The 19,176-nt window shown below is 42.7% G+C and overlaps 1 protein-coding gene across 1 annotated transcript in view; it reads left to right on the top strand.

Annotated features, from left to right (window-relative positions):
• LOC141796179 (NACHT, LRR and PYD domains-containing protein 12-like) overlaps positions 1-19,176 on the top strand; it is a 600,880-nt gene that overhangs the window by 575,466 nt on the left and 6,238 nt on the right. The window contains exons 13-14 of the mRNA XM_074677154.1: positions 16,291-16,337; positions 16,461-16,992. Coding sequence (XP_074533255.1) covers positions 16,291-16,337; positions 16,461-16,992 — 579 coding nt within the window. The remainder of the gene's footprint in view (positions 1-16,290; positions 16,338-16,460; positions 16,993-19,176) is intronic.

Raw genomic sequence — 19,176 nt, 5'->3', positions numbered from 1 at the left:
ATTGCATGGACAAGTTGACTTTGCTCATCTGCATGGACTGGCTGTCTGTGCTACCTAGAAGATGGGCAGGCCACCAGTGCTCCACAGGGCATGGGCACATGAGTTCAATGATTTTTACAGTGCATTTAGTGTTTAGGCTAATAAATGAGATGTTTTGATGGGTTAGGGTTAGGACAGACAAGATGGCAGGTCATTGCCATGGAGCATATACAGCTGGTTTGCACCATTTAGAACACAGACAGCCTATGCCCTCTGTGCAGCATCTCAATGAACAGCAGGGTCTAAAATATAATGTGATCCCTCCTCACTTACATTACAAAATGCTAAACAATGCCAAACAAAATTTACTTAGCTGTAAAATAATAGTAAAAGCAGGGCTAGCAGTATTTTACCTGTAGACTGGTGATGATCACATCATTCATTTTTGTGCACTACTCCAACTGTGCCACTCTGTTCTCCAGATATGCGAGCCGTTTGTCCTTTTCCATGCTCTGTATCAGGAGAGCTTTCACCTCCTCCACCAACTATATGATACTTGTCCTCATCTGCAGTGGCAGTGGCAGAGCTAGACTTTTATTCTTGGGGTGGCCAAAGGGTGGCCAAGGCTATTTCAGGAGGTCCATAGACTTTGACAATAAATTGTTTCTCAAACAATCACTTGCAATCAGAGAGCTTAAAAGTAAAAGTATATTAAGGTTTACTTAAAGCATACAGGAGATGAGATCTGTGTATGTAATATGCATACACTTGGCAACAATTTTGAACAACTTTAACATAAATGAAAATGCACGTGCACACACAGTTACTCACACTTACAAATCTGCAAAAGGTTTCTGTATTTTCTCAGTACCTCCCAGTTACTCAGTCGCACTTAGTTACTCACTCTCACATAGATACAGTTACTTGATCACTCATACAGTTGCTCCCACAAGTCGAATCATGATCTGAGCATGTGTCTGCTCCTGTAGATGGTCTGACCTGGGGATGGCAGGCTGGGTTGTGCCTGACATGGCCTCTTCTGGTTAATCCAAGGATAGGAGCTGCCTCTTTTGTTTTGAAATAAAAAAAAGAAAGGAGAGAATGGAATTATCATGGGGTTTTTTGCTCTATTCGTTTTTGGTTTGTATTATTTTCGATGTGTTGTGACCTGGATGTTGACTTTTTTCTCAGGGCAGCCTGTAACCGTGAGGATCTTGAAACCTGTTCACAGAGATAGAGAAGGGGATATACAGTGAGTGACTTATAACTATGGCCGCACTACAACAATACGCCAATGTTGTTAAGCAGTTGTTCGAAGCCGGTCCCACACAGACCCACACAGACATTTTGGAGACGTTGCAGGAGATGGGTGACGGCAGAAACTCTGCAATGAGTGTCAGACGTTTCTGCATCCAACACAACCTCAGGCGGAAACGTCATGTTACTGATGCAGAACTGGAGAGGGCTGTGGTCAGTTCAGTATATTCACCTAAATACGTGAGTTGCAGGAGTCTGAGTATATTGGGCTATAAAACAACATAGGCTGTGTGGTCAGTTTGCGTTCCAGTCATAGCTGATGTTAGATAGCTGGGCCTACTTCATGGAGGTATGAAAAGACGTAGCTAGCTAGCAACTGTCAAACATAACATTACCTAGAAAAATAGGACCTACCTCGTATATTGAACTGACCACAGCCCTCTCCAGATCTGCATCAGTAACATGACTTTTCCGCCTGAGATTGTATTGGATAGAGAAATGTCTGACACTCATTGCAGAGCTTCTCTGGACACCCATCTCCTGCAACGTCTCCGAAATTTCTGTGAGGGTCTTATGAAGATTATTTGTTTTTTACCTAATACTTACAATTACAATTAGGATTTCTTTTCATCTGATCGAATATATGATAAAAGTTTGACATCATGACTTGATGCAGGAGATTACCTGGATACTCCTGATTTTATTTATTTATTTATTTTTTTCCAGCTAAAAAGCCTCTGCTAGACACCTCTTTGTTTCAGGGGTCTGCTTTGGGTTCAGGGATCCCCCCCCCCCCCCCCCCCTCCTCCTTCCTAATTTTTTTTTCTTTTGTAGCTAAGAGTTCTCTTGAGGGTTAGCTGCTTTGAATTATGTAGATGGGTAGAGTTACCACAGTGGGAATACACTGCCATCCTGTGGGACATGGTATTCCTGTGGGAATTCCTGCAGGATGGGAGTCAACATTACTATTAAAAAAAGAAAAGAAAAGAAAAAGCTAACAAAAGCATATGGGAATGGGAACCAATGAGGAAGATGAAATATAATATGTGACATGCGCCACCATGTTGTTGTTTATTTCTGATAAGCCTACATTGTAACACAAGTGAAAAGAATAGCACTTCCCAGAAGCCAACAGTTATGTAAAGAAGAATGGGGAGAACATCAAATCAAATTCAATGTATTGCCTAAAAATTAAAAGAATGGGGAAAAATGGGAGCAGTACAGGAGTGGGAGTCATTTTACCAGGAGTTGGATGGGACAGAATTTTTTTCTGTGGGAGTGGGATGGGACAGGAGTGAAAATCTGTTCCTGTGTCACTCTCCTATGGAGATACTCCTATTCGTTGGACTTTTCTCTGATGGTGGGATATCTTATAGAGCGGTGAGCAGGTGTTGGTGAATTCTTAAACACACAAGGTAAAAGGTTAACACAGGTTAAAATGCATATAGCGTGTGTTACTGAGATTTATAATGGGTAATATATTAGCCAAATTTTATTAGTGATAAAAAATGTATTACTGGGTTACAGCAAAAAGTAATACCCCACTGTAATTGAGCTACATTTGTAACACAATTACAGTAATTGTAAATTAAGATATACCATACAGCTCTTTAACATGTTCTCTGATATTATATTTGTTGTGAAAAATGTACTCATGTAACACACTCTGCTGACCCTCCTGACACATAAATAGAATGGACTACTTCAGTTTTTTTTTTTCTTCAGGTTGTTTTTTTTTCTTTTCAGTCTCCTCTACTGGTTTTATATAGCACAGATTCCTGAGAACTAAAGGAGAGGAAATAGCACAGCTTCGTGGGTCCCAAAGGAGGTAAATATACTCTGGTGATGGTGATCGAGTCTTTCCACCTAGATACCCAGGTTAACCCACTACCTTGTGGGGCTAACTGGCCGAGCGGCCTCCTCTGGGGTGCTGCGGTGCTCGGTGCCTTCCCTCCTGTTCCCTGTGGCTGCTGGGTCCGTGTTCAGTCTGCAGGGTCTGGGGATGGCGCTGGCCTCCTCTTGCAGTGGTGCCTTGGCTGGCCCTGGGGCTTGGGAGTGGTGGGCTCCTCTGCGATGCACCCGTGTCTTTTCCTTCCTGCTGTCCGCCCTGCGGCCCCTCCCCTCCTCCTTCCCACTCACCTGCTCCCCCCTCTCCCTTCGCGGGGGGTTGGGGGCCCCTGGCCGCCTGTGGGTCGGCCGCTGGGGCCTGGCATACCTCCAGGGGGGGCTGCGTCATCTGGGCTGTACCACTGGGTCTGGGTGTGGCGACGCCAGATCCTGCCATGAAGCAGAAGACAATGGCAGTGGGTGTCCCCTGGTGCTGGTCCTACCCCCCCGGTGGCTCGGGCAGGGGGTGGGCACCAGGGACTCGATATTTGGGTGCTCTGGGGACCAACTCAGGCGGGCCACCCCAAGGGCACTGCCCCCCAGGGGTGCCTGCCCCCGCCTGAGTTGGGCCCCTGGTGGGCACTGGTGGGCCGGCGGTTCTGGTGCTGCAGTCTACTGGGGGGGGGGGTTCGTGCTGAGCGCGCCTGCTCACTGGGGCTCGTCTGGATTGTCGCTTGTGGGTCCTGGGTCCTTCTGTTCAGGGAGCCGTTCGGTGCTACTCCCGCGCCTTCGCGCTGTTTTGGGTGGTTTGGCCCGGCCCTTACTAGCCCTGCCTCTTAATTGCACTTCACCACTCACACATTGCACCTTGGTTTATATTATCACTTTCGGGCACATTCATAACACTTAAGGTTCTGGGGGTTGGGGGTAACAGGGGGAGCGACCAGCTTGACCCCTCTGTCTCTCCCGTCCTCCTGTTTTAACTGCACTACATTACTTGAAGTAGGGAAAGGGGTGGTTGGGGGGACTGGAGGCTGGGCGCAGTCTGTTTTAGGCTGTGGCCACTTTCTGCTCCCCTCCCGCCTGCCCCACCGATCCTTTGTTTTTAATGCAACACAACATCCACTTTTTGGGCTAGGCAGGGAGAGGGGGGTTGGTGGACCCCCACTCGACCTGTTCTTCCCCAGTTTTAATGCACCACATTACACTTAGCTGCACTATTCACGGTGTGGGGATAGCCTGTCTGGGAGCAGGTTACAGAATAGTGGGGGGGGGGTATAGGGTTCGTCACGGGCATAGGCTTGGTGTGGCTGCGGCTGTGGGGGTTGGGCCTCGCTGGTCATGACTTTGTGGGGGGCGGGTGGCGCCGGCGGCTTCCGTGGTGCAGCTGGGCTCCGGGAGCTGCGGGTGGGGGTCTGGCGCGGGCCCTAGGGGGCGGGTAGGCCCGGCTGGCTCCCGTACCCCTTGTTGGGCTGCGAGCTCGATCCTTCGATCTGTTGCTCGCTAGGGGCTTTGGCATGGCGGGCTCCCTGTGGGGTGGGGGGTACCCTGTTGCTTGGGCAGCGGTCTCCAAGGCCTCCCATGACCTGGGATTTTCTGGGGGACGGGCCGTGACCTCCATCCCACTGCTACATGCCCACATCTTGCCCCACCTGGCCTGGCTGTGGTTCCTGTCCTCCCCTCTGGGGAGAGGTCTGGTCCTGGGGGGGCTGGCTCTTGGGTGGCTTGGGGCCTCCGGCCTGCCGCGGGGAGTGTGGGGGTGGCTGGGTGCTGGGGGTGGGGGTGGCTTGGGGCCGGGCTGACAGGTGGTCAGGGAGGGCGGGTGCGATCTGCGGGGGGGGCCGCTGCTCTGGGTCTTCGGTGCTGTCTTTGGTATCGGCGGGGAGGCAAGTCTGTGCCCCCTTGAGTCCTGGGGTTGTCCCTGGGCCTGGCGGTTTGAGGACTGTGTGGGGGGGCCCGGGTGCCCCGGTGGCCAGGGGGGCGCCCGTGGCTGTGTTTCACTTACTTGGATATTCGGTGACCACCTCACACGCATGCAGATACTCAAGCTTCTGTCGAGAATAACTAGGAGTTATGTTAGATCCCGTCAGACCATGCTGAGTCGGGTACTATAACACATCTTCTCACATCCTGTGATGCATGCCACTTCAACTCCTATCCTAGGCCCACACTCCCCACACTATCAAGACCCCACATTTCTGGTGTCCCTGGTTTCGTGCAACCTTTACTTCCTGTATTGCATTAGCCCAGCACTTGAACTGCCATCTTACATCAACAATAGTAGACGTTTGTCCTCCCTTCTGTTTGTCTTGTCTCGTCCTGCCTGTCATTATTTCCCCTTCTTTCACACTGTGGTGTGGCACGGCCCTCCCCTTCAGCTCACATCAGGGGTAAATAAAGTTTAGAATGATGGAGTAGCCTACAGGGAGGGCTGGTGATGGTCACTATAGCAGTTAATCATATTCACATCTCTCGGACTGCTAGAAAAAAATTGCATCGGTCTTTTCAACGCTGTCATATGACACAGTGCTCAGCAGAAAAGATAAAGCAGACAAGGGGAAAAAGAAGAAGAATAAGAAAAAAAAAGAATGGACTACTTCAAAGAGACAGAACAAAGGGAGCGCAGGAATTGGCCTTACTCATTTCAGAGAGGACATGAGAAGCAGAACATGGACTTTATGGGTCCAAAGAGCAACAGGCAGCCTTTGCTTTTTGACTCTAGTTCTTCTTTTCCTCACAAGATCTCCACACTGTCAGAAAAAGAAAAAGAGTGATGGAGACGTTTGGCTCAGATGAGTTTCAGTCTGTTTCTCTGTCACAGGGACAAACTGAGGATCACTGCTTCATGTTGAGCAGCAGTTAGGACTCATGTTGAGCTAAAGGTGAAACCAGCAGGCCATTCCCGGCAACAATCCAAAGCCGTAGCAGCTGGAGTCTGACAGGAGCACAGCAGCAGGCCGTCTACTTCACCGATCCCCAGGAACCTACAAGACAAACTCAGATCCTCCGAGAGAGGTGTATAGTCAGTAACTATAACAGGACATTAAGACTAGAAGTTAGACTCACAGAAAAAGAGGGAAACAGGAGCCCTGTGTGTCAGTTCCCCCCAGCAGTCTAAACCTATAGCAGCATGACTAAGAGCTGGTTCAGACCTGATCCAGCTCTAACTGTAAGCTTTATCAAAAAGGAAAGTTTTAAGTCTATTCTTAAAGGTTGAGGTGTCTGCTCCCCCAGACCTCAACTGGTAAGTTATTCCAAAGAAGAGGAGGAGCCTGATAACTAAAGGCTCGACCTTACTACTTTTAGAGACCCTAGGTACAACGAGCAGACCTGCATGTTGAGAACGCAAAGACCTAGACGGATTATATTATATAATGATTAAGTCTTTAAGATACGATGGCCCGATGCCATTAAGTGCTTTGAAAGTCAGAAGAAGAATTTTAAACTCTATCCTAGATTTTATAGGTAACCAGTGTAGAGACGCTAACACTGGAGAGATGTGCTCTCTCCTCCCAGTCCAGGTCAGTACCCGAGCAGCAGCATTCTGAACCAGCTTAAGAGTCCTAATAGACTTATTAGGACAGCCGAATAAAAGAAAGTTGCAATAGTCCAGCCTAGAAGAAACGAAAGCATGGACTAGTTCCTCAGCATCGCTCCGAGACAAGATGTGTCTAATTCTCTTGATATTGCGAAGATGAAAAAATGCCGTCCTTGAGACCTGTTGGATGTGAGAGTTAAAGGACAGGTCCTGATCCAAAAGAACTCCCAGGTTCCTGACAGTGGTGCTGGAAGCCAAGCTGATGTCGTCCGAGGCGGCGATGTTGTTCAAGAAAGCTTCTCTGAGATGTTTGGGTCCAAGAACAATGACTTCGAATAATAATCAGGTAATCTATCTAAAATAGTTTATATTTGTTTGAACTACATGTAAATGAAGATTATGTAATAAAGGAAATGCACTCAAAATGCATCAGATTTATGTCATTCTATGTCAAAGGCTTCTCCATAAAATACCCCGGTGTTAAACTTCCAGTGTTAGGCCAGTTCAGAGTGAAGTGTTAAATTCTTGACTGAAATGAGACAGAAATGATACAGAGGACGTTGTTTTTTTTTCTCTTAAACAATCCCATAAGAAGAAATGTCAAGGAACAGATCCTGTCATTAGAATACTTTTGAAACCTAAGGTAGCCCAATGATGCTGTTCCTTCCTTACTCATGGTTGCAATGATTGTTCTGTTTTTACAATAAACCGTTCTGTGATCTGAACTGTTAACCTAGAATTGTCTGCAGTCAAATCTTCATTGAGTGGTTGAATTGGGGCATAGGTTGTCTGTGCTCTTCGTGCCATGGACTGTCGGTTAGCACTCCATGGTACAGACCGGCTTTCTATGCTCTGCACATGGCATGAACTGTGCGTCTGTGCTTCATGACATAGACTGCACTGAAAAAAATGTTTTGTTGAATTTACCCAATTCTATTAATTTTAGCAGTTGCACGCAATATCTTTATCTAGATCTAGATAATTTATTTAATCTTGATGTACATGTTATCTTTAAGTTATTTCAAATTAATAACATTTGTTGTTGTAACTCAAATACACATAGTAGATTTTACTCAATTTTTTTAAGAGATCACAACTAAATCCATGTTCATCGAACTAAATTATATTAAGTTATTGAATTGACTCATTTCAAACCGTGAGTGAGGAGGGAGTGCAGTGGATATAAGACTCAGCTGTACAGTAAGACGTCAACCGGCCAAGGGCACTGGTTTTCCGTGCTCCACATGGCATGGCCCTGCTGTCTGTGCCCTGTGACATGGACCATGTACCTTGAAGCATGTTTAATATTTTATATGTTAATAAATGAGATGTGTTGATGGGCTGAAATTATGACCAGAAATGACAAACTGGGTTTTGTCTTCAGTTATATTCAAATTACCATTACTGAGAGAGTATTTTAACTGGAGCTCTCACTGTAGTGGAGCACAGACGGCCGTGCAGCCAGGTCAAGCAGCCTATGTCATGGAGCACAGATGGCCAGGCAGCCAGGACAAGCAGCCTATGCCATGGGGCACAGCCAAGCAGCCTGTGCTGTGGAGCACAGACAGCCAGCCAGACACACAGCTAGCCAGCGCAGTGGACCACAGACAGTCAGCTGGTCCATGCAATGGAGCACAGACACACTGTCCCCGCGTGGTAGCTTAATGTGCATCAGGGTCTCATATCCACAGTGTTCCCCCCTCATCCATGGTTTTTCCTTTTGGGTTTCACAGATTATTGAGTTGAAACAACTTAAATTTTTCTGTTGGATTAATGCAAAATGTTGACTTGAGAAGAATTAAAATATTTAATCAATTTGACTTATTAAGTTGTGTTAATTGAACTTGTTAATTTCATTTCAAAGAACTTAATTAATTTAGGTGTTACTGATTGAAGCAATTAATTTAAGTTGGTCCAACTACTTCTTTTTATTAGTTCACTGAAAAAAATGTTTTGTTGAATTTACCCAATTTTATTAATTTTAGCAGTTGCACGCAATATCTTTATCTAGATCTAGTTAATTTATTTAATCTTAATGTACATGTTATCTTTAAGTTATTTCAAATTAATAACATTCGTTGTTGTTACTCAAATACACATAGATTTTACTCAAATTTCTTAAGAAATCACAACTAAACCTATGTTAAATAATTTAAGTTGGTCCAACTACTTCTATAATTAGTTGTAGCAATACAGAATTTCATGTTGATATGGTCCACAAAAATACATTGAAAACCTTAACTTAAATATTGAGTTGGATTGATTAAAAAAATTACATCACTTCAACTGATTGACAGACTTTTTTACAGTGCAGGTTATCCCCTGGCTCTGCTCTCTGATGAATAGGGCCTATTGCACATTACTGCCACCTCCTGCTCTGGAGAGGTGTTGCAGATGGGATTTCTACCTAAACCAATTAGGTTGAGTTGACATAAAGTGATTTTGTTGTTTTAACAATTCTGCACATCATGCTGAAAGAACATTATTTAATCATGTTTAACCACTGAACATGAAATAATCTAGTAGAAGCTACATGTTTTATTTATGCTGATTGAACAAACACCAATGTTCCTTTTTTGAGTGTGGCTGTCTGTGCTCCATGGCATGGACTGGCTGTTTGTGTTATGTATTTCACTGTAAAGCCTTTTCAGGTGATTCTAAATTAACACATACTGTGCATGCTATGGAACACAGGAAGCCCACACGTTGTGTGCCATGCAACACACAGACAGTCCATGCCTTGCAACACATAGATGGCCAGTCCTTGCCATGCAGCACACAGACGGCCAGTTCATGCCATTCAGCAGACAGCCAGTCCGTGCCATGCAACACAGAGACAGCCAATCCATGCCCTGCAGCACACAAACAGCCAGTCTGTGCCATGCAGTTATCTTGCCTTGCCTTGTGTGACTGAGAAGGTTCAGTAGAGCACAGTGTGCAGTGCTTCAGTATGAAGCAGTGTGGAGCTGTGCAGGGACACTCTTTGATAGCAGACTGCCTCTGCTTCCTTATTCAGCCAAGCGAGGCCGCAGTGAAAAGACGCAGCGCTGCCTGTCTCATCTGTACTCCTCTTTGATTCAGGTTTGGAAACTTTAAAAATTTGTGAAAGTTAATGAAAATGTTCTTTGACTCTATAGAGAAACTGCACTGATGTTGAAAAGTAAGTGAAAGGTATGATTTGTGAGACCTCGCCAAATGTCTTTTTTGTTGATTTTAAAATAAGAGCCTGCTTCAGTTTTAGCTTCAGTTCATTTCATTTTGTTTTAAATATCCTGTTTCTGCTGATTCTGCTCTGATATTTTGTTCTCAAGGTTAATACTAAAGCTTTCACAACCCCATGTTGAAGTTTTGAATATTATAAACACTTTTTCAGTTGACATACAGCCCTCAAGAGGCTAAGGTAGAACAGGTTCCTAAAGTCTGAGACGCTGTGTGTTTACATACAGCTTAGTGTCATGTGAACAGTTAATTTATAAAACATGAACACTGTAACAGAGTGCATTAGTTCATGGCAGGCAGAAACATCCAGTCTACAGTTTATCTCAGCGTCTCTAAAATGACCACAACACAGTGAAGGAGGAGGGTCATGTGTTCAGTCACTTTTTTGAATGCGGTATGAGTTCAGGGAAATGCCCTGTCTTCAGTGTGCTGCGGTTTCCTGTTTATGAAAACACAGTGACATGCACCAACATTTGAAGGGCAAGGGTGAAAAGAAAAAAAAAGGAACATACAGTGTGTGTTTTTGCCACTAGAGAAGGCAGTTGATGATATTTTGATTAATCAGGTAAAGAGGACAATTTTGTGTTTTTCACCCCAGAGAGCACTTTAGCACAGGCTTTGGCTCCAAACTAGGAGCTTTAGTGCATGTTTTTCAACAGTTGGTCCACAAGAGAAGCTGGCCTAGTTGTGTAATGTCACGCTCAGGTACAAAACAGCTGAACTCACCTTCACATTTATGTAGAAGAAAACAAATCATGTCTACAAATATTTCAGCTCTTTTCCTGTAAGAGACCAGGGGGGTATTCCACAAAGCTGGCTAAAGAAGGCTGGGCTATCGCCGGTAAGCGTGGCTTGAATAAGCGGCCACTTTAATCTTAGCTGCAACTCGTTCCACTAACGAGGCTCAGCTGATTTTCAGAGACGCTTATTCAAGCCTGGCTGATCCAAGCTGCGGCTAAGCGCGCGTCCGCGGTAGATAAAAAGTCCGGACGTGTCGATTGTCGAAATGACCATCTCATGTCAAAACTGAGAGCGGAGACGTTTCCCTCAGCGGAGAAAAAACCCTCATGGAGTCGTATCATGACTACAAGGTGAAAATCACATAAAAGGGTAACACGGTGGCAATAATTAAAGCCAGAGACGCTGCTGGTTCAAGAATATCATGCTTATGTGTCAAATCAAAACTGACTGTTTCTGCTGAGTTTGATGACCCCTTTTCTTCTCACTCTAAAGCTCCTCACACTGCTGTGGCCCAGAGGAGATTGATCTTGATTAAAATAAAGCTGTTCATATATATATATAGGCCTATATACTTCATGGGGTGATGTTTCATCAAACACTGACTAAAACAGCAGAAAAAGACATGTAGATGAGATGTCATTTTTTTAATTAGAGATGATTCAGCTGTTAGATGAGATGGGCCAGTGATACAGTGCCCTATATCTAAATAAGGAGGAAGACACAAAGTTGTGTCACCATGTGGAATTACCTTTACATTATTATCATGATCAGAACGGACCTCCGGTAAAGGAGGGTATTTCTATGGAAAATTGTGGCTGTTGTCACCTTTTATATCATAAGACAATTTGTGCCTTTATTCTGTTATATGTTGACTGTACTTTGAGGGTGACAGAAGAAAGAAAATCAGTTAAATTCAGATAGTTACCACTGGTGGGATCGAACCCACGCCGCAAGTAAAGCATAGATTATGCCACACCTGTGCCCTATTCTCTATCCACTCAGCCACCGACATACCTGCGATGTAAACTGTCTAGTATCTCACATGTCTTGATTCACGGTTATTCCAGTCTAGTATAACTGGGGCGGTCCACCTGTCAAAGGATCACGCAGGTGTCCTAAAGCGAGCTCAGGGAGGACAGAAACCTCCCGTGGAGCTGAAGGACAAAAACTCGCTTGATCTTTTTTTTCAGTATGAATACGGACCGTGAAAGCGGAGCCTCACGATCCTTCTGACTTTTTGGGTTTTAAGCAGGTGTCAGAAAAGTTACCAAAAGGTCTCAGTTTATGTTTCTGAACAAGAACATCAAATATTACAGGTATAGATTAATTTAATGTGACACCTGCAGTTCACAAGGCGTCTTTCAGAAGCCTGTCGGACCTTCTCTGAGACGCAGCTAAGGTAAGCCTGACGTTTAACCTGACCGGGACCAGGCTAGTTGCACTGGCTAATTTACCATGGTTACCAAGCCACGCTAGCCCTAAGCCTTGTTTGTGGAACCCAACTCTCACTAAAGTTAGCGAGGCTAACCCAAATAAGCCAGGCTTTGAGCTAAGCCAGCTTCGTGGAATACCCCCCAGTTCAGGGATTTTCTCCCTCCTCCTTTCTCATTTTTTATTTTCTTTTGTAGCTAAGAGTTCTCTTGAGGGTTAAGTGCTTTAAATTATGTAGATAGGTAGAGTTACTACAGTGGAGAATACCGCAGCATTGGAGTCAACTTTACTATTAATCACGGGATTGGTACGATGTACAGGATAAAAAGCTAACAAGAGCATGTGGGAGCGGGAACCAATCAGGAAGATAAAATATAATATGTGACATGCGCCGCCATTTTGTAGGTTATTTCCATTCTGTAAAGAAGAATGGGGAGACCCAGTGTTAATGTGCTAGTGTTAAACCAGTTCAGCGTTAAATTCTCAGTGTTGCTTTGAGATATTTAACTCTATGCTGGTGTTACACCATACTACTGTGGGAGTTACTTTGCAGTGTTGATAAAACACAACAGCACACAGTGTTACTTTTAACACTCCTTGCTCATGGTTTCAATAATCATGGGTTTTTACAATAACCTGTCCATCGATCTGCACTGTTGACCCAGAAGTTGTTTGTAAGCAAACCTTCTCAGTAGTGTTTTATTCAAAATTTTGAGTGGGCTGTTTATAACTTTTAATTCAATAAAAATGAAATTGAAGTTTCTGGTAAGAACTGCACTGTTTTAAAACAGAGGCAAGTGATTTCACTCAATGATTTTAGGGTAGCACTTTAGATTACAGCCCGCGTCTTACAGTGTAGTTTCCTCAACTGTAGGGGTAACTCTCACACATGTACCTTGACATTTTGCGGTATCTATCGGGTAGTTATGCTCTCGTCTTACAGTGTAAGTCCTGGAGTCTAACAGTGTCGTTTCCCGTGTCTTACCATGAACTTATCAAAACAGTGTAATTTTCCTGGACATATGCTCTCACTATGCAAACCTTGATGTATCACTTCCTCTTAAGAATTAGCATGGATAAAGATTATGTAGACCAATGATAAAGTTAAAAGCTGTAATGTATTGATGAGTATGAGTTTCACATGATAATGATATTCAGAAGTATAAAATATCTTAATTTTTTTTATACACACAGAGACCCCACATTGTAATTCACCTTTTAAGTTACTGATCCATGAAGATCACACTTGTCTTTGCTTACTGGCTAACTATCCAGTATTTTCTGTTATAAATTTCCTATGTTCTTCGTTGATGTGTTGTAAGCATTTTGTATATAATTTTATTCAGGCAACTTAGTGGGCAGACCGGGGTCCTTAGGATTTTGCGTATTTGCGTTCATGCCTTTATGCGGGCAGCTTGGGGTCCTAAAAGTTGTATAGCCCGAACGGAGATTCCGCGATTGTTAAAAAGCATCTTCAAAGCATCTTATGAGTTATCAGTGATGCATTCTTGAGGAAGTAAGTACTTCAATAGCTTACAAGTTATCTTTAAGGAGTGTTGAGTGGGGAATAAACATTTAGCTAATGTTTGTTTATGTGGCAGGAATTTTGGCTCTTATTTCCCTTACGTTGCACAGCTAATGCTAAATAGCTAGTGGGCGCATCATCGGGTAGTTATGAACATTGTCTTTGATTCACCTTCTGTTATTTATTGTTTCAGATACCATACACTGCCAACCCTGTTGAGATGCACTACTGATAAGTGGCTGTTGGACGTTGATGTCACACACATTATTCATCCTCTTCATTCATTCAATCTCCATGCATCCGGCTGTTGCTGTAATGCTGTTTCTGAAAGGATACATAAAAGACTGAACTGTGAACTGTGTATCTGCCTTTACTCTCTGACCAAAGTATCTGTGTGGGTAAAGTGTCCCAGCATTATTCATCATAGAAACACAGATGTCAGTAGCTTCAACAGTTCCACTGCAACAACCCAGCACTTTACCTGTAACTACTGGTCAACACCTGGAACTGGACTAGATTATAAAGTGCACACTAGTAGAGGGTAGTTAAACATTAAGTACAGCCAACAAGTGTGCACATTATAATCCAGCCCGGTTCCAGATGTTGACCAGTAGTTACAGGTGAAGTAATGGGTAGTTACACAGTAAGTAAAGCCAACAAGTGTGCACATTATAATCCAGCCCGGTTCCAGGTGTTGACCAGTAGTTACAGGTAAAGTAGTGGGTAGTTACACAGTAAGTAAAGCCAACAAGTGTGCACTTTATTATCCAGCCCAGTTCCAGATGTTGACCAGTAGTTGCAGGTGAAGTAGTGGGTAGTTACACAGTAAGTAAAGCCAACAAGTGTGCACATTATAATCCAGCCCAGTTCCAGATGTTGACCAGTAGTTACAGGTAAAGTAGTGGGTAGTTACACAGTAAGTAAAGCCAACGAGTGAACACTTTATAATCCAGCCCGGTTCCAGATGTTGACCAGTAGTTACAATAAAGTATTGGGTAGTTATACAGTAAGTAAAGTACCGGACAGTTAGACAGTAAGCAAAGACAAGTGTAAACTTAATTGCCGGGTTACTTTAAAGATGAATTACTATGTGGGGTCTCTGTGTGTTTAAAAAACAACAGACATTTTATACGTCTGCATGTCTATATTATTGTGTGAAAACACATACTCATCAATACATTGCAGTGTTTAAGTTCATCGTTGGTCTACATTATTCACCATACTGTTTGTTAAGAGGAAGTGGCACATCAAGGTTTGCACAGCTAAAGCATATGCCCAGGAAAATAACACTGTTTTGATAAGTTCATGGTAAGACACGGGAAACTACACTGTAAGACTCCAGGACTTACACTGTAAGACGGGAGCGTAACTACCCGATAGATACCGCAAAATGTCAAGGTACATGTGTGAGAGTTACCCCTACAGTTGAGGAAACTACACTGTAAGAGACGGGAAACTACACTGTAAGACAGGAGCGTAACTTCCCGATAGGTACCGCAAAATTTCATGGTACATGTGTGAGAGTTACCCCTACAGTTGAGGAAACTACACTGTAAGAGACAGGAAACTGCACTGTAAGATGCGGCTGTAATCTAAAGTGCTACCGATTTTAGTCATGATGAACTAAATAAAAGGTATAAGTAGGTTTAACTTCAACGCTAAAATAATTGATTAAACTACTCTGCAGTGTAAAAAAAAAAAAAAATCTGTTGGTTGAACTTGATAAAGTTGTTTCAATTGGTAGCATATATATATATATATATATATATATATATATATATATATATATATATATATATATATATATATATATATATATATATATTTAAATAAGTATTTAATGTTGGGCTAAAATCATTGCGTTAAGTCGCATGTGCTTAGTTACTTGATTCATCTCAAATCACCTTGTATAAATCCAACTCAAAACAGGCTAAGCTAAATTTTCAGACTTTTCAATTAAATGTACTTTGATAGTTTTAATTTCCTTTCTCCTATAGAGTTACAGATGGATGACTAATGTACACCAACTCAGTGTCCATTTAACACCGTTGTGGTGTTATATACAATATTTTGCATTGTGCAGTTGACTGGGTGACACTGTTGTAGTGTTTAACGTTTAACACATTGAAAGGTGTTAATTCAATACTTTTCCGGAGGTACCCATATAAACACCAGAGCAGTGATGATTTCATGCTTTGAAAAGTGTTCATGTAACACTTTTTCAGAGGTTCCCAGAGCAGTGTTAAATGTGACTCTCAGGGAGTTACATTTACCCTTTCAAGTTTGCAGTGAACCGTGAGTGAGGAGGGAACTGCATTTATAGACTAACTTGTGTTTGTATGTGGAAGACAGGGTCTATCCCTTCACATTTCTTATTTGAAATGTTAAAGAGAAAAAATGAACGTTCTCAGTATCACTTCAATCTTCTTTTGGGTGATCATCATAGTGGTACCAATGGAAGAACAATGTACACCAGTTTAGTGTTAATGTAACACCATTGTGGTGTAATTTTACATTGTGAGAGTTGATGGGGTGACACTGTCATGGTGTTAAACACTTAACACTTGGAAAAATGTTAAACACTTTTTCAGAGGTTCCCATAAAAACACCAGAGCAGTGTTAAATTTAACACTAAGGGAGTTAAATTTACTCTTTCAAATTTGCAGCGTGTTTCTCTGTCACAGGGACAAACTGAGGATCACTGCTTCATGTTGAGCAGCAGTTAGGACTCATGTTGGACAGAAAATCACTCTGACTGTGTTTCTTCCTCCAGGGTGGACCATGGTGGACAGCAGAGGTTAAAACCTGGTGTGAAGAAGTGTAAGTGTGGTATCAGTTTGACTCCTGATGAGCAAACAGCAGACTATCAGCTAACAAAGAATGAAGCCTTCAGGTGTGTCTGATGATAAACTGCTGCTGTGTTGTGTCTTTTTTCTCCATCAGATTTCTGTAAACTTACTCTGGATCTAAACACAGCAAACAGAGGGCTCAGCCTGTCTAAAAACAACAGGAAAGTGACACGTGTGGTAGAGGATCAGTCATATCCTGATCATCCAGACAGATTTGACGTCTGGCCTCAGCTGCTGTGTAGAGATGGTCTGACAGGTCGCTGTTACTGGGAAGTCAAATGGAAAGGATGGGTTCGTATATCAGTGTGTTACCGAGGAGTAAGAAGGAAAGGAAACAGTAATGACTGTGGGTTTGGACTGACTGATCAGTCCTGGAGCCTGAGCTGCTTTGGTAGAGGTTACTCTGTCTGGCACAATAACATAGGAATAGACTTCCATCTCCCCCTGTCTTCTGTCTCTAGCAGAGTAGCAGTGTATGTGGACTGTCCTGGTGGCTCTCTGTCCTTCTACAGAGTCTCCTCTGACACACTGATCCACCTCCACACCTTCAGGACCACCTTCACTCAACCTCTCTATCCTGGGTTTGGGTTCAGGTATTCTGGTTCCTCGGTAATTCTGTGTTCTGTGTAGGATGAAGAGTCTCCTCCTCTCTGCACAAACACAAAGAGCTGCTGAAGAACAGTTTAGCCTCTGCACTAACACAAACTTCATCTGATTCTTTGACTCTTTCTATCCTGTCACATCAGTCTGAATGTCTGTGATCAAAGAGCAGGACTCAGTGGAAAACTGGCTCACTGAACTGAACTTATTTACATCTCTATAGTGAAAAAATCCAGCCTCATTTAGACTGTTTTTCTTCAATATTTTGATGAGAAAGTTTGTCAGAGACATCTGAGTCTGATTCATGAAACTTCTTCACCTGCAGAGTTGTTCTTACCTGTGTTAAAACTGATGAAAGCCATGTCCTCATGAGACTGAGACAAAAAGAGCTGGAGCTGAATAAATTGCTCTCACTGGGTGATTTGAAGCTGATGGAGAACAATGTTTAAATGTTTCATAGACATGTATTTTGTACATTCGTACATTAGTGTTTCATAATGAAGTGAATAAGTCTAAAGGTTATAAGGTTATTGCTGATCACAGAAGTGGGGCCCTGGCCTCCAAAGGGAGTCAGGATTACCCTGAGATCTGGTGATCTAATCTTAGAATGACCTTAATGTGATGATGAATGTGTTAAAGCTGTATCTGTAACTTGCTCCATGTTAAAGTGTTAGCTAAGTGCATTTTGATTAAATGCCAAATTTTTCCTTTGCAGTATGGAACAAATATTACATTGTTCAAATAAAAATTGTATATATTTGATCAAACGTGTAGAGATGAACTCTCTCCCTCTCTGTACTCCATCTTGACTTTTGATGTTATAAATGTGAGGTTTTTTTTTTTAGCAGTTATTTGTCATAAGGGTGAACATTGTGTTTCATTCACTGCTGATTTCAAAACTGACATTTACACTGCTCTGTGCTCATTAATTAGTCTGACTTACAGCTCATAATGAAGTCTGGTAAGCCAGAGTCAAACATGAAACCCCTTCAGACTGATACAGGAGTTTGGTTAAAGGATGAGTTGACCTTGAAAATGATGTGGATCAACAAACTTTAGAAATAAGTGAATTTTATGGTTTTTAACCCTTAATTTTTGAAGTATTTTTTCTGTTTTTCAAAAATAGTATACAAAACTGTAAAATTACAGAAATCATCTGTAAAATAACATCCTGGATGTTTTGTTTTTAGCTATTATGCCAATAAGAGTGCAGCATACTGCACCCCCTCACCTTGGCTGCAGTTCACTTTTTAAAACAAAAAACTGTAAAAAACAACAACAACAACAACAACAACAACAAAAAACTGTAAAAAAAAAAAAATAATAATAAAAAAAAATAAGGTAAAAGCGCTGGCAGCAAAGTTTCCAGACAGAGAGACAGAAACCGTAAAATTACAGTTAACACTGTGAAAATGCAAAACTATGTAAAATAACTTTAATAATACAGGACTACACTGTAAAAAAAAACAACAACAACTGAAAGGAAAAAAAATACAGTTTAAGTTACAATACAGGAATCATCTGTTCCTTTATCAGTGACAGGTTTTAAAAACCAAAAAAACCTTCAAAAAGAGCACACTGCTTTTCTCCTGGAAACACTTTTCTCTCACGCGTCACTGGTCACTGGTCCTCTCATTGGGCAAGTCGGCTGTCATGATGCAGACCCTGTCCTCCAGTGATTTTTACAGTGTGTTTTGTTTTACCAAACGAGATGTGTTGATGGTCTTTGCTATGTTGGTCAATTTTTAATAACAGTAAAATATTGTTGTATTGTTGCTAGGCGCTGCCCAAGTAGCTGCCTGTTGTAGCAGCTCTCTCGTCTTTGTCCGTTTCTTGTAATTTTTTTCGTCTCTTTTTCGTAATCTTTGTATTTGGAGTGGATCATCACTTTGTATGGTTCATTGTCCGTCACGGACACCAAACTTTTTGTGGCTTTGGCGATATTTTTTACTACTTTTCTCCTGTGTTTGTCTGGAGATCCTACATGTAACCATGGCTGCATTGTTTACATGTGAAATTAGCTGTTAGCAGCCTGTAGTATGTCAATGCTAACTGGTGTAGGGCTTGATGATTTCCCTCAAGCTTAGGAGGAGGAGATGAGGAAGAGGAGGTGAGGACGACGTGCTGGTTCTTGGGTGTGAGCTGGGAGGTGACAACGTGGACCTGTCCTTCCATCCATCGTTTTTGGGAACGTGGGATCTAGCCCCGGG

The sequence above is a fragment of the Halichoeres trimaculatus genome, unplaced genomic scaffold (genome assembly GCF_033239565.1).
Source record: "Halichoeres trimaculatus isolate MK-OKI-2021-1 unplaced genomic scaffold, fHalTri1.1 fHalTri1_scaffold_10, whole genome shotgun sequence".
Taxonomy (NCBI): Eukaryota; Metazoa; Chordata; class Actinopteri; order Labriformes; family Labridae; genus Halichoeres; species Halichoeres trimaculatus.
This window is presented reverse-complemented; position numbering and strand designations above follow the sequence as displayed.